The 16,896-nt window shown below is 38.9% G+C and overlaps 1 protein-coding gene across 26 annotated transcripts in view; it reads right to left on the minus strand.

Annotated features, from left to right (window-relative positions):
- Positions 1-8,243: 8,243 nt before the first annotated feature.
- Positions 8,244-16,896, minus strand: part of LOC139757814 (prominin-1-A-like) — a 232,719-nt gene continuing 224,066 nt past the window's right edge. For 20 of the 26 annotated variants that reach the window (XM_071678676.1, XM_071678660.1, XM_071678674.1 and 17 more), the window contains 2 exons: positions 12,599-12,847; positions 8,244-11,502 (listed from right to left, as the gene is read on the minus strand). In XM_071678676.1, the coding sequence (XP_071534777.1) occupies positions 12,634-12,847 (214 nt within the window). In that variant the 3' untranslated portion in view covers positions 8,244-11,502; positions 12,599-12,633. Of the gene's footprint in view, positions 11,503-12,123; positions 12,175-12,598; positions 12,848-16,896 lie in introns of all 26 variants that reach the window. The other 6 variants (XM_071678681.1, XM_071678679.1, XM_071678678.1 and 3 more) reach the window with 3 other exon arrangements.

Raw genomic sequence — 16,896 nt, forward strand, 5'->3', positions numbered from 1 at the left:
TTTGAAATTTCGAGTCAAGACTTGATGCATGTCTTAGAAGCGCTTCCAAGGAAGCTTAATGCAACTTGTAAACCAACTGATTTGTCCTCCTACACCAACATGCTTTCGTTGTCCGATATCGCACAGACTACAAAATTTGAATTAGTACTTGGCTTCTTCATTTGAGTTTACGTCTTACGTAATACGTCGGCCTGTTCGTCTCGGAATGTTACTTCAAGAAGGACTGAAATTATAGTACGATCTTGTCTTGAGTTCTGATATTGTTGGGACTACAAGCTCATACGTGAATACTAAAAGAATGGATGTGTAGTAAATGGGGAAATTATTTTAGTCAGAATTTTTATGAGGGGCTGACATTTATAGTTAATAAATGTTCGATTAGATTATCAGACATTCTAAATGAATAGATAGTTGGAAAATTCATCCAGAAGTGCTCAAAAGATAGAATAATGTTGAAATATATAAACTGTTCCTCACGGATGTGTGTGTCCTTGTTGTAAGTTATCATGTTACAGTGGTAGGTAATTTATACTCACCTGTGAATCATGCACATTCAGCATTTTAATGGTGTACAATTTAACTGCCTTATTGGGTGTGCAGCAGCCCGTGCGCCGTGGCGATGCTGCCATACTGTACTGCACCCCCGCCCGCTCCATGTAAGGCGCCGTGTCACTAAACTTAGTGATGGTGGGGGAGGTGTTTCGAGCGCTGTTTTCACTTTACCCATCACCCTGTCTCTCTTATCTCCTATAGTTTTATTGCCACTGTTGAATGGCATTCCGTGTCCATTTTCAGCCGTGTTGGAGTACATATGTACGTATCTGTTGAATTATGGAAAGCTATCTTTAGTACAAGCTTACAATCATCACGGGTGCAGGAGACATAGGCTTTGAGTCACAGTAAATCGAGTTAAATAAGGATTTACTACACTCTTGCTTAACACGGCCTTCAGGACTGGCTATCTTGCAATGCTCAACCTACTAGTATTACGAAAATAAAAAAAAAACTCAAAAGTTATATTCTAAAACCTGTCCAGACATTCTTTCTAGATTAAAAGTAAACATTCAAATGAGGTGATCTGTAAACTATATCAGTATCTTGAATGTTTTTTTTAATATAAATATCAGTGCGTGGATAATTTTCTATTGGATTCATACCAACATTTTGAAAAAGGAGAACCTTGAGTGAATTATTCGTGTTTTGTGGCATTAGTCACAAGTGGTCAGTCTTGGTGGTGGGCGGGTTGTCCCGGTTAGCCAGGGGTATGAAGTTGTAAAATAGGAATAAGTCTATGGATGACGGGAGTTTGATGTAATTTTGCGCACGTATAATTCATATCTCCCTTAAAATATTGTCTAGTACGTCATTTTACCTCGCGTTCCCCATCCTATCACTGTCAAATGAGGCGAAACCTCTTCGTGCGATGTTGGAGTGTTAGGACACCTCCAAGCATCACCCAAGGACGTTAAGTCTTTTTCATTGGTAGTAGCGCTAGCTCTTGGCTGCCTGATTATTCTTCTACGCCACCATTCATAAATGATATGCACATGGTTACGAAAATCATTCTATTCTCAAGTTTCTTTTAGCATGAATACTTACAGCTATAAGATATAGATTTAATCTAACGATAGATATGGCGTCCCTAGTTGGAGAGGGAGAAACACACTAGTGTGGAGGGATAGAGTGGGTTACGGAGAAGCGGCCATTTACCCTAAGCTAGAAGTTATGGACCTCTGCTCACCACATCACCAACCCGTCTTCCTTGGTTCTTTGTTATTCCCCTGTTACATCTTCGTCTGACTCCGAGGGCAGGCCGGTCCCGGCCCGCGTGGGTAGATCCAGAGAGCAGCTGGCTCAGCCAACCGTGTTCCCTGTTACAGCAGCAAGTTTGCGAAATACTGACCTCTGTGAACTCTTACCTCTTACTTGAAGCTACTCCCTTTTTCTCTCCTTTGTGTGGTACTCGGAGCGATTGAATTGGGTGTCCATATTCAGGATGATCACGATATTCACATAGCTCACTTCAATATTCGTTAAAAGCGTATATATAAGCTTGATGAGTCAGGACCAGTTTCTTGTTTGCACCGAGAACTCCGGTTATCGGGTATTGCACAAGTTTTCAATCTCCCAGATTTTACACTCCCATACCACAGCCGCGCCTTTCTAAGTGCTTCGTTATTCCCAGATGGGATTTTTTCTCTTAGAAGATGCTTATCTTAGTTTCGAAATGTACCAAGGAAAAGATGGCTTTGTCCGACTTTCGGAGTTCTTCCACAGATGGGTGAGAACGGTCTCTTGCAACCCGCCTTGAAAATAGTACAAGATACCGGCAATATTTCTTGTACAACCAGCGTCACCACTACGATCACATCTACCATCACTGGATATCAACATGCGTCAACACTATACCATCACACCCACCATCACTGAGTCAGCAAACACTACGGTCAGAGTTACCATCACTATAAACATACTACACTCCCACCGTCACCACTGCGGTCAGAGATACCATCATCAGTCAACATAAATACCTTTGTCAGTTTAATCATAGAAAATTTATTGAAAAGAACGATTTCAGTCACTTGAAAAGCATAAAGGGACAAATTGATTGGTGTCTAAAACTGAATGAAAGAACAGAGTAAATGAGACTTGAATAAAGATTCTTAGATAATGAAGAAACACCTCGCAATTGTGATCATAAAATAGAAGAAAAAAAATTAGAAATATAGGGACGTATTTGGAGATATAATCATGAGTGAACCACACTTACCGACTTTTCAGATATCTTGTGCTACCAAAAAACTGCCTCGAAGGGACCCGATGGTCTGTTTCTGTTTGAATTCCTTTTTATCATACATGCCAAGGTGTTGAGAGGTTTCAAACATCCCTGAGAGTAAAAACGATTCATTATACATAGGAACTGCCTTGAATGGACAGCAGAAGCTGTCACAACCATAGACACCACCATAATGTATAACCATCACCGCTAAGTCAAAAACTCAACCACACTCATAACCACCACAAGCAGTAACAGCAGTATAACCACGAGTCATAACCACTACAACACTACTCCGAAAGCCCAAAACAAACGCAACCACCAACACTTCCTCCTCCTGCCCCTCTCTCTCTAACCCTGCATGGCCTCGACCTACCCTACGGGTCATCTCACTGCGTTACCCGACGCCCAGCGCTTGCTGATTTATTGTCTTTTGTGGTCTCTTCCGCAACCCCCGGCTACCACCTACTGCTGCTCTCTCTGGAGATGTGGGTGGGTGCTTCTGCTGAGCAGCTGCCACAGTGCTTTTAAAGACAGTGGTGGCGTGTTTCTGATGAAATGCCGTCAGTAAGGTTGTACTGTAGGGGTGCCATTGCTTCCTAGGAGCAGCTTCTGTGTAGTGAAGTTCTGCTCTTGAACATCTGTTTCGACTTGGCTGAGGTGCTACTGCTTGGAAGGGTGTGTGTGGTTGCTCATAGTGAGAGGTGGTTGGGGCTGACACAAAAAAAGGTCTGCCATAAGTATTACAAGAGTAAATAGGGCATTTTACATGCCATCTATTGGTAAAAGAGAATGAGTAGCACCATTGGGATTTTCTGACATAAAAAAAAATCATGGAGGGAAATACTGATTGCGCTGGTCAGCAGCAGTTAACTTCTATACCAACTATTGTTTATGCTGTTGGATTTGTATTTATTGTTACATGACCGATATGCTGGAGTTCGTGCCACACGTCTCAAACTTGATTCTTTTTTTTTAATAAAATATACGCACTAAGGTAAAATTAACGTGCCTTGGAAAATATCAGGGTCAGTAAGCTGAATCTGAATCTGTTAAAACATCTAATCTATGCTTAGATCAGATCCACTTTCATCAGCATTCAACCAGTCAAGTGCCCGTATTTATCAGCATTCAGTCAGTCAAACAACATTTATTGACACTTAGCTAGTTGAATAACCTCATTAATCAGGCTATGTCTGTTAATGATTATACAGCGATAAGTGACCAGTTTATTGTGAAACCTAACAACTACAAAATGATTCTCTCTTAAAACATGGAAAAGATATGGTTGAAGTATTAGTTAAATTCCGATGAAAGTTACAATGGCTCAAAACTAATGATCAATCATCAAACCGAAGCTGTCTTGAGCTCCTCTGAGTTGGAGAAACTTTACATGTCCCTTTTTAGGATTTCCTCTTAATAATTGGAATGTGATTATTATGACCTTAATGAAGTTGCGAGGATGGCGTTCCTCAGGTCCTGCATCACTGGGCCAGCCCTTGAATTTATCACATGCTATCAGTCTTCATGGGCAAATTATAATGATGCCCAGGTTGCTTTCAAAAGAATGGTACATAGACATGAAATGGGTAAAATATCTCCGTCATCTGTTGTTACACTTTAAGCCGCCAGCATACAAATCCACCTTTTAAACAGTTTGCATGTCTGCCAGTCTTTTAATAAATATCTCAGGCAGTGTTGATGAAGCCAGTTAGTTACTCAATATGCTGTTCCATAAATTTCCACTCCAGGTAGAAGCTTTGATGTTTACAAAGCTACCAAGACATTACCATTCAGTGGGAGAGGTGAAACAGTATCAGAGATGCCATTCAAAGCTTCTCCAAAACTGAAGGTAAATGAATCCTGGGTGAAACAAAGTATCAGAGATGCCATTCAGTGCTTCTCTAAAACTTAAAAGTGAATGAATCCCGAGACAGACTTCCACCAATCCTGGTTTTAACTTGGAAAAACAAGGCTACAGTAAATCAATGCAGTAGTCAAAAAATTACAGGAAAAACTAACTACCACTCCCTTAGTGAGATCTCCCAGTGTCCACAGATCAAAGGCCATAGATAGATACCAAGAAGGTGCTTCGGATACTAAATCAAAGGATATATGTCTTTACCAATAATGATTAATCCATCAACAAATGCCTTGAATTCACCACTGTAATATTTAAGCAAAACAAATTGAGAGAATTTTGCCAATGCCTAATGTGTTAGTACCAAGCACTCTACTGCTGAGTGCAGTATTATAATATGTCATTGCTGATAATGTGAAAATTGCGATGATGTATGTGAAAAATTAAAAGGAAGGGGGTTCTTCTCTAGGGTAAAAGTGCCGACTGCTGCTAAGGGACAGGCAGCCACCAAATCTACAGCTTTGTCAACTGGCACCATGCGGGTCTCCATCCCTAAAACAAATAAATCAATACTAACCTGAGCTGTCTTTCACCAGGGTTCACAGAGTACCTTCTTGACTGAAGACGTAGTATTGACTACAACAGCCGGCACAGTCAAACTAACAGTGTCTGACTTCCTGATTACTGAGGGTTTAAGAGAAGTATAAAGTAGTTTCTCCTATGTTCTGAATAGGAAATAGATGGAAAAAGGGTATCATCTGTCGTCCTTGACCTTCTATCAACTGATATCAATGCTCTAGACTCATGGTGGCAGTGGAGAAACTAAAAGTAGCTAACATTCTCTTGGCTGATTGGTGGTAGAATGATTACAAAGTTGAAAGGATAGAGATAGTTGCTGATGCAGACCACTAAAAAATTGGAAGTGAGCCATAGGGAGAGTGAGGAGGTGAAGATTCTGGGAGTGCCAAGGAATGTAAGGAGAGATAGAATGCTACATGGGAGGGCAAAAATGGATATGTTTGAAACCATAGTAGTCCCAACAATATTATATGGAAGTGAGAAATGGGCAATAAATAAGGCTGTGCAGAGGAGAATGGAAAAATTGGAAAAAAAAATATTTGAGGACAATATGTGATGTGAGGTGGTTTGATCAAGTAATGAAACAGTAAGAGAGAGGTGTGGTAATAAAAACAGTTTAGAGAGCTGAAGAGGTATGCTGAAATGGTTTGGGCATATGGAGAGAATGAGTTGAGAAAAATTTGACAAGGAGGATATATGAGTCTGAAATGGTGGGAACAAAGAAAGCAAGGAGACAAATTGGATATGGAAGGATGGAGTGAAAAAGATTTTGAGCGATCTGGGCCTGACTATGCAGGAGAGTGAAAAGTGTGCAAGGAAAAGAGAGATTTGGACCGACGTGGTATACTTGAGTCGACATACTGTCAAAGGACTGACCCATGGCATGTGAAGCATCCCGGGTAAATCTGTAAAGGTCTGTAGGGCCTGGTTGTAAATAGAGCTGTGGTTTCTGTGCATTACACATTACAGGCAGAGAGTAGATATGAGCAGATGTGGCCTTTCTTCGTCTGTTCTTGGTACTAACTTGCTAACACAGGAAATGGAGCATGGTGTCTCACTTTATCTACAATTTCGCAAATTATTTTCAATGACATAATGAGCAGGCTAAGAAATCGGGCTATATCAACTCCATATTGATCAGCATCAAAGTGCTTCAAAATATCTGACTTTACCTACAAGCTACTGCTTTACCTGCTTTTTTCTAGCAAAAAGCTTGTGGATGCTCTCCACTAATAGTTTTAGGGGGTCTGAGAAGGTTATATGCAATATTACAGTGTAAGAATTTGGGCTATATCATTATCATATTATACCCTCATGTCAGATTGCCTGCCATGGTGGATGCTGCCGCTCTGCAGATTACTCACCAGAGTGATTGCCTCATGTTGAAAAACATGGGTTTTGAAACAAATTTTTGTGTCTGTATCCCACTTTGTTCCAAATACACTACATCTGCCTCTCTGTCACTTAACATATTTAGCACTCCTTCAAGAAGACCATTCTTTTTCACCTACTCTTTGTGTGTTACCTGTTCCCTATACTACCACTATTTATTTATTTTATCTATTTTGCTTTGTCGCTGTCTCCCGCGTTAGCGAGGTAGCGCAAGGAAACAGACGAAAGAATGGCCCAACCCGCCCACATACACATGTATATACATACACGTCCACACACGCAAATATACATACCTATACATCTCAATGTACACATATATATACACACACAGACATATACATATACACACATGTACATAATTCATACTGTCTGCCTTTATTTGTTCCCATCGCCACCCCGCCACACATGGAATAACAACCCCCTCCCCCCTCATGTGTGCGAGGTAGCGTTAGGAAAGACACCAAAGGCCCCATTCGTTCACACTGTCTCTAGCTGTCATGTAATAATGCACCGAAACCACAGCTCCCACATACTACTACTACTAATAAAAATAATATTAAAGCTCTCATCCTTAGGCCATCTGTTTGTTAGTTTTAATTCCTTCCTCTCATTTACAACCATCTTTCTCTTTCTGCTTTCAGTATCGTCTACATACTTATCAAAGACATTATTTCTTTATTTTTTTATTATACTTTGTCACTGTCTCCCGTGTTAGCGAGGTAGCGCAAGGAAACAGACGAAAGAATGGCCCAACCCACCCACATACGCATGTATGTACATACACATCCACATGCGCACATATACATACCTATACATTTCAATATACATAAATATACATACACAGACATATACATATATACACATGTACATCCCTGGGGATATGGGAGAAAGAATACTTCCCACGTATTCCCTGTGTGTCGTAGAAGGCGACTAAAAGGGAAGGGAGCTGGGGTCTGGAAATCCTCCCCTCTCGTTTTTTGGTTTTCCTAATGAGGGAACAGAGGAGGAGACAAAGTGAGGATATTCCCTCAAAGGCTCAGTCCTCTGTTCTTAACGGTACCTCGCTAATACGGGAAATGGCGAATAGTATGAAAAAAAACATAATTCATACTTGCTGCCTTTATTCATTCCCGTTGCTACCCCGCTACACATGAAATTACAACTCCCTCCCCCCACATGCGCACAAGGTAGTGCTAGGAAAAGGCAACAAAGGCCACATTCGTTCACACTCAGTCTCTGGCTGTCATGTATGATGCACCGAAACCACAGCTCCCTTTCCACATCCAGGCCCCACAAAACTTTCCATGGTTTACCCCAGATGCTTCACATGCCCCGGTTCAATCCATTGATGGCACGTCGACCCCAGTATACCACATCGTTCTAATTCACTCTAATCCTTGCACGCCTTTCATCCTCCTGTATGTTCAGGCCCCAATTGATCAATACCTTTTTCACTCCATCATTCCACCTCCAATTTGATCTCCCACTTCTCGATCCCTTCACCTCTGACACATATATCCTCTTTGTCAATCTTTCCTCACTCATTCTCTCCATTAAAGACATATATCATATAATTCAAAGATTACCATGATATAAAAGACAAAAAAGTGGAATTAGGATAGTAGAAACAAAATATTATACAAAATGGTTCATGTATTATTCAGACCTGACAAGGAAAACTGCAGAATAATATAAAAATCACACGGGACATAGGTACTTGTTAAAGTACATGAGACCAACACTCATTCTCACACCTGATCTATATATATATATATATATAATATATATACACATACATTCATTAACACTTGAAAACAACAATGGATTTCTCTTTTATTATATAATGTAAAACATTTTGGCATGAATATACAGTTTACTGGTAAATGACAGATGATCACTTGGTCTATTGCTGAAAATTTTAGGATGAAATCTTTTCACTGCTCAAACACACCTATTTTGTAAGAATTAGTTATGTGAAGATCTAAATTTCCTGCATTGGGAGGCTGGCTCTTGTACCTCTCTAAAAGTGAATAAAAAAATCTGAACAATATCAAATACTAGGTATCTACATAAATAGCTAAACTTAATGAGCAAATATATTTGTATGGCATTTAAAGAGCTACATGATTACACAATTCACATCCATTCACAGTAGCTGTAAGCAGCATATACTGAAAGGTTTCAGAGTGAGTTGCAGCAAGTCTGGTACTCACATGACCACATGTCTGAGGCAAGCACACCTCTTTTATGAATCCAATCAAGTATTGGGCAGCTATGTAATAGGATATTACTCATTAAGAAAAAAAATTCACTTTTTCTAATCTTTAGACAAAGATTTAAACAATGATTCAAGTATAAACATGCTTCAGTCTAACATTTGGGTCTAAACTACGTGGTAAAATTAAATAAAGCGATTTACTGATCACATTCTTACTTTCAGACTAAAATTTATATGAAATGGCTCTCCATGAGTACTCAAGGTAACATGACATACTGTAGTGCACTTATATAATTAGACCCTCACACTGGAACTAGTATTATCACAAAATTCCAAGTTAATCGACTTAAATGTCTTTACTTCAATAAAAGTACCACTTGGCTGCTGTTGACACTACAAACAGTGAACTAAATTGCTTGTCTGGCAATAAACTGCCATTCTTATATCTATGTACAATATCTTATAATTTTGGAGGATACTTTTTACATGAGAAACAAACTTAGATTTGATAAAAATGATTAAGGAATATTAACCACGTTAGTGGAAAATCCCTTCAAGATCCTAAAATTACTCACTGTGTCCAGCAAAAGAAGCAAAGGTAAGTGTTTCATAAGAAATACCCTTCTACACAAGCAATATAAGAGAGTAGTCTTATCAATACTTGACCTAATAAAAATATTACTGGCACTCTATTCTCTCATTCTTTTTCTGTGATGCTTGGAAATGCTGCAATATCAATGGTCACAATTCTACAAGAAAATGGGCTATTGTCTGATGATCCTCTCAGGTTCAGAAACTCACTGAAGCCAAATTCCTAGTTCTTGCTTTCCCGGTAAATAACAATTTCACTTGTAGCATTATCCTTCTTGATTAAAGTGTCAGCCATCACTTTAACTGGATATACCATTTCCAGAGCTGCAAAGCCAAAACATGCAACTCCTATTTGAAACAAAATTTACTCCAACGTGCATCACTGGACTTGAATGCATTTCCAGACTAAAGCCTATCATCTTGTAAGAACACGAGGGTGCATGTTGGATTACGGTAGAATCCTTGAGGCCTATACACATACTGATGTCTTCAGGTTTCCTGTATATGGTGAAGCAGTTTCAACAGTTACAACAGACAAAAGGGATTGTTGTGAGTAAACCTAGTTAATCCCGTCGCCGTGTGTCATATTGCTGAAAACTGTAAAAATTACAAGGTCTTTCATTATATTCCAAAGTAAGATAGGAATGAAAAATGTGAGCAAAGTTTTTCATAACATTGTGGCTGGGAATAACAAGGTTTTTATTTTACATCTGCTGTCAGATCTAACTGGAGGGTTTTATCTGTGCCTAACATACATTGAGTATCAAATATCACTTACTAAACTAAGTAAAGGATGTGCCTTCCATAAACAGCAGCATTTGACACTTATGATCATGATATCTAGTATTACTTAATTCTGGATACAATCACTAAAAGCAATTGTGACAAGACCAGCAGTAATGAACTTTACAAGACAAACTATGACTCACCTTACAGCTACTCTTTATAGGAAATTAGTTTCCTCATAATAAATAAAACTCAAAACTGATGACTTTATCACAATCTTCACCCAGGACTTCTGAATAAACACCTTTCTGTATCCACACGTGATGAAAATGTCTACAAAAGACTAGAAACTTCAACACCACTAGAGGATATACACAAAGCCTCGATATTTACTTTACTATGGACATAATGATTATGACAGCAATCCCTAGCTTGTGGGAGGTAAATGTCAGGCTATTACCAGAGTATACAGCAATAGTCAATATGAAGACATCACTCGAATGGTGTTTTCAGATTCTGATCCTGAGATTCCCTCCCATGTGGACACCCGGGGGCATCTTAAATGATACCTAAAGAGGTAACGTTATTATGAAGAAATGGCTGAATACCACATATTTATACTGCCAGTAGTTCACTGACTAACATCAAGCAACTTCTTCTTTCAATGAACGTGAGGTTAAAGCAATATCTCATTCAAAACAACACTGCAGAATCACAAAAATCTAGTATCAATATTCTTTATACAGTCCTATCTCATAAGAGCTTTATCCTATAACTGCATTCTGAGAGTTTCTCCAACCCATTTCAAAACGCTAATTTCTATTCTGCACTATTCTTTGAATTATTGTTTCTATGTGCAACTACAGTTTAAGCATTGAAAATCTACAAACACTTAACAGGGAGACAGAAATTGGCAGTTTGAATACAGTTATTCACAGCTGATTAACAGATATGAAATTCTCTGATTATAAGTCCAGCTACTTGCTTATTACATCTATAAATGTAAACAACAACCAGTATCACCAAAAGTTCTAATAAAGATTTTTTGTAACTTTGCTTTCATTCCTTCTTAAAATCTGTAAGAAAAAAATAAAAATAAAGAAAACCTTATATGACTGTATGGAATGTTCTTAGTTCTTAGAACAAAGCATCATGGATACAAATTAACTTCTGTACCAAAAAACATTTGACAAAAGAAAAAAAGAAAAAAAAAGAGATGCTTCCAATTTGCTCAAGTACCTTCTTCTTGAGAGGATTTGATGGGGGGATGTAAAGCATGGTCTTGTTTCAAGGCCAACTATCAATACACTTTGGTACATCATGAACCATAGGATTTTTCTTGGTATCTTCTATGCGTCACTGGAAAATAAAATAATAATTCATATTTCACTGATCATTAAATTATCTTCATGTATAATACCCTACTTTAACTAGTTTCAGCAGTCAAAAAATTCAAATACTTCAAAACCTTTATATCAAAATTATTTTCAAAGAAAATTATTTCAAAAGAACATAACTGTAATCATATGAAGGGCAAAATTTGTAAAAAAAAAAAAAAAAAAAAAAAAAAAGACTACTTAAAATTGACAGTACAAGTGAACTTGATCAGAACAATCCCATCAGTTTACAGTAACTAAGAACAAATACGTGTTCATAAGCCAAGGCTGTATTTCCCCATGATTTGACTCTAATTGAAACCTTCACTTATGGAACCATGTTTGTGGAAAAGACAGAGACAGAGAAAGAAAAAGAAAGACAGCCTTGAGTCATGATAATCTGTTACTATAACAATACCGCTCCAATGCAGCATCACATGCTGCAAGCAGATCTTCAACACACCTAACATTAAGGTTGTAGAGGAAATTTACCAAAGGAATTTTTTACTAATCATTGAAAATAACAGACCTGCTCACACATGACTACAGAACAAACAGCATACTTCTCAGGGTAAATGTTTTGTACAACAAATGTTAAAGTTACCTGTCGAGGTTTAGTCGACTAGTGCGGCTGGTTAGTGCGGTCAGTCTTGCTCTGGTGGTCAATTAAACAAGTCAGGAGTCAGTTCATGAATAGTCAGAGGCAATGAGGTAATGTACTGTACAGATTTTATACATGTCACATGTCATGATGATGAAAAAGTGTGCTTCCCAGTTAATAAATTATATCTGCATACAAAAGCTATATGGGGTGCTGAATCTATGATACTATGAAAGCTTTGTTATCAAATGACATGCAAAATTGAAGGCAAGCCAAACAAGTTGTAAGCATATCCCATACAAAGATAAATCATTGTGGTTAATTAGGAAATAAGAAAGCTACTAAAGGATATCTTCAATCTGTATAACAGACAACTTTTTCATAAAATAATTACAAGAAATCTATACAGCAGCCATGAGCATAACTGTGATAAAGCTACAGTAAATGTTGAGATTAGAAGACAAGAAGAGTGTCGTACAGTAAAGTGCAGAGGGCCGGCTGGATGCTTGGCCACTATGCATCATATTCGTCCCGAGAGTAGGCCGGTGAGATCTTCCAACCGCCAAGATTGATGGTGCGCTGTTGTGGGTTCCAAGGGGTAGGGCCATGAAGGAAGTTTGTGGGGCCTTGAGGCCCAGCCGGGGGGTTGCCTGGAGGAGGCGGGTGCACCTGCATCCCCCCGGCAGCTGGCCCCGTCCCAGGGGGAGGTCCCCCATAATAGTGCGGCCTGCAATATTCAACATATCCAGCCCGCCTCAAGAATGTGGCAACCATGAAGCAACCCAGTAATCTGACCTTCACCTTTAACTCTACTGATTATTAAATCACAGGAATCAGCTCAAAAAACTCATCAATATGCTTTACACAAAGTTGCACCCCCTTTAAAAGCAGTCTGGAAACATTAATCAAGATAAAAGATTTTCAGATTTGGTGAATTTAAGTTAATCCCTTACTGATATCTGTTAATAATGCTGTCTGTTTTAGCAAGGTGGTACAAGAAAAATATACTAAAATATAAATAATTAAGACATGCCTGAAATTACCATATTGGATGTATTTGAAAAAAGAAGGCTTAGCTCTGGATAGCAGGCTCTGGTTTTGGTATATAATACATTACAACTAGAGACTATATGAGTGGAAATGAGGCCACCATTTGTTTCTTCCTGATGCTACCTTGCTAAAGTCGGGAAGGTAATTTGCTATGAGAAAAAGCTACATCAACATAATCCCTTTTTATCACTTAAGACATGCAGTTCTAAACTGCATTTGTTGGGTGGAGCACCTTTCAGGCTACCCTTGTATCTAGAATGCCTTCTTTCCAGTAGTATTCCATTTGCCCTGAAATCCCTATGTGTTTTCATTCATGTGGTCCCCTCGTAATCTACGTTGATACTTCTTGCCATGATTATTTTCACCAGTTGGTGTACTGCATTTTTGAGCAAGAAAACCATTATGAAGAGACTGATTCCTGTGAGAAAGCATGTGCTCAAAGCAATATTAATCCTTTCTTATTGTTTCTTGTTTATTGTGTGCATTTGTAGTATTTTCACTAAAAGCTTCCCACAAGAATATGTTAGTTTGCATTCTACAATTTAAAAGCTTCTATCATTCAATGAAAAAGATAAATTTTTTTCCTTCTTTAATTATGAGGAAACCTTTTTGGTTAATAATATACAATTTCTTTGTTAATCAATACATAGAAACCAAGAAAAGGAAATAATGTTAATGCAGTAAATCATAAATGAGATAAAGCACTCGATAATAAACTGTAAACGTTTAATAAAAACTGCAATAAACAAGAAAATACATTATGGATCCTATCAAACGGGTCAATTATAATACAAATGTCAATAAGTCAAGTCACTTTCTGTTGGTCTATATATGTACATAAATAGATATATACATAAACATTAGTATACAAAACATGTGCATGCACACACAGACACATACTTATCAGTAACCTTTCAGGGACCTACTACAATAAGTAGTTTCTGTAAAGGTTACAGTTACTATTGGAGGAAAATTATACATTTCATGTGTGCCGGGGTGGCAGCAGGAATGGATGAAGGCAGCACGTATGAATATGTACATGTGTGTATACGTATATGTCTGTGTATATATATGTATGAATACGTTGAAATGCTTTTTTTTTTTTTTTTTTTTTTTGCTTTGTCGCTGTCTCCCGCGTTTGCGAGGTAGCGCAAGGAAACAGACGAAAGAAATGGCCCAACCCACCCCCATACACATGTATATACATACGTCCACACACGCAAATATACATACCTACACAGCTTTCCATGGTTTACCCCAGACGCTTCACATGCCCTGATTCAATCCACTGACAGCACGTCAACCCCGGTATACCACATCGCTCCAATTCACTCTATTCCTTGCCCTCCTTTCACCCTCCTGCATGTTCAGGCCCCGATCACACAAAATCTTTTTCACTCCATCTTTCCACCTCCAATTTGGTCTCCCTCTTCTCCTCGTTCCCTCCACCTCCGACACATATATTCTCTTGGTCAATCTTTCCTCACTCATTCTCTCCATGTGCCCGAACCATTTCAAAACACCCTCTTCTGCTCTCTCAACCACGCTCTTTTTATTTCCACACATCTCTCTTACCCTTACGTTACTTACTCGATCAAACCACCTCACACCACACATTGTCCTCAAACATCTCATTTCCAGCACATCCATCCTCCTGCGCACAACTCTATCCATAGCCCACGCCTCGCAACCATACAACAATGTTGGAACCACTATTCCTTCAAACATACCCATTTTTGCTTTCCGAGATAATGTTCTCGACTTCCACACATTCTTCAAGGCTCCCAGAATTTTTGCCCCCTCCCCCACCCTATGATCCACTTCCACTTCCATGGTTCCATCCGCTGCCAGATCCACTCCCAGATATCTAAAACACTTCACTTCCTCCAGTTTTTCTCGATTCAAACTCACCTCCCAATTGACTTGACCCTCAACCCTACTGTACCTAATAACCTTGCTCTTATTCACATTTACTCTTAACTTTCTTCTTTCACACACTTTACCAAACTCAGTCACCAGCTTCTGCAGTTTCTCACATGAATCAGCCACCAGAGCTGTATCATCAGCGAACAACAACTGACTCACTTCCCAAGCTCTCTCATCCCCAACAGACTTCATACTTGCCCCTCTTTCCAAAATTCTTGCATTCACCTCCCTAACAACCCCATCCATAAACAAATTAAACAACCATGGAGACATCACACACCCCTGCCACAAACCTACATTCACTGAGAACCAATCACTTTCCTCTCTTCCTACATGTACACATGCCTTCCACACATTCTTCAAGGCTCTATATATAATTATTCTTTTTTTATTATACTTTGTCGCTGTCTCCCGCATTTCCAAGGTAGCGCAAGGAAACAGACAAAACAATGGCCCAACCCACCCACATACACATGTATATACATAAATGCCCACACACGCACATATACATACCTATACATTTCAACGTATACATACATATACATACACATGCACATATGCATACATGCTGCCTTCATCCATTCTTGCCGCCACCCTGCCACACATGAAATGACACTCCTTCTCCCACAACATGTGCACGAGGTAGCGCTAGGAAAGGACAACAAAGGCCACATTCATCCACACTCAGACTCTAGCTGTCATGTGTAATGCACCGAATCCACAAGCTCTCTCTTTCTCTCTCTCAATATATATATATCATTTATTACATAATTGCCGTTTCCCGTGTCAGCGAGGTAGTGTCAGGAAATAGGTGAAGATGGCCCATCCACTCATATACACATATATATACATAAATGCCCACATACACACATATCGACATATACATACATATACATACACATATGCAGACACTACATACATATACATGTACATATTCATACTAACTTGCCTTCATCCATTCTTGTCGCTACCCCGCCCCACAGGAAAACAGCATTGCTATCCCCTGCTTCAGCAAGGAAGTGCCAGGAATACAGACAAAAAAGGCCACATTCGTTCACACTCAGTCTCTAGCTGCCACGTGTAATGCACCGAAGCCACAGCTCCCTATCCACATCCAGGCCCCACAGACCTTTCTATGGTTTACCCCAGATGCTTCACATGCCCTAGTTCAGTCCATTGACAGCGTGTTGACCCTGGTACACCACATCATTCTAATTCACTATATTTCTTGCATACCTCTCACTCTTTGTGAACAGAAACCCTTCACTATATTTCTTGCATGCCTCTCACTCTTTGTGAACAGAAACCCAAACTCAATGAAGTCATTCTCTGATATTCAATAAGTGGTTACCATGCTAAATAACTGAAGTTGTACACCTGTTGATAAGTGTCAGAGCTTGTATCACTGAAAACAAAATCAATCTGAACCCATATACAGTTTACTTCTGACTGTCCCTTAAAATGAATCTCTCCAAGCAGTTCAATTTAACTAACTAGTGCATCTCTAACATAAAGTTTCTAAGGGGTATGACATCCATGCCTCAGATAACTGTATATATCAAAATCCTGTCTATGGCAGTCATGTGGCAGCATAAAGCAGTTGACAGCATAAATGTTTATAAATAATATTATCACAAATGAAAAATAAGGATATTTCAAAGCCATAAAACTCCTAGTCAAATCAGATAAACCTCATAGCAACTGTTTGATGCCCCATACACCAACTTAGACCATATAATAATGTATTCAAGAAATGCTCCTTGTGGGCTTAATCAAATACTCAGATGAAAGGAAGGATAT

This window comes from Panulirus ornatus, chromosome 28 (assembly GCF_036320965.1).
Source record: "Panulirus ornatus isolate Po-2019 chromosome 28, ASM3632096v1, whole genome shotgun sequence".
NCBI lineage: Eukaryota > Metazoa > Arthropoda > Malacostraca > Decapoda > Palinuridae > Panulirus > Panulirus ornatus.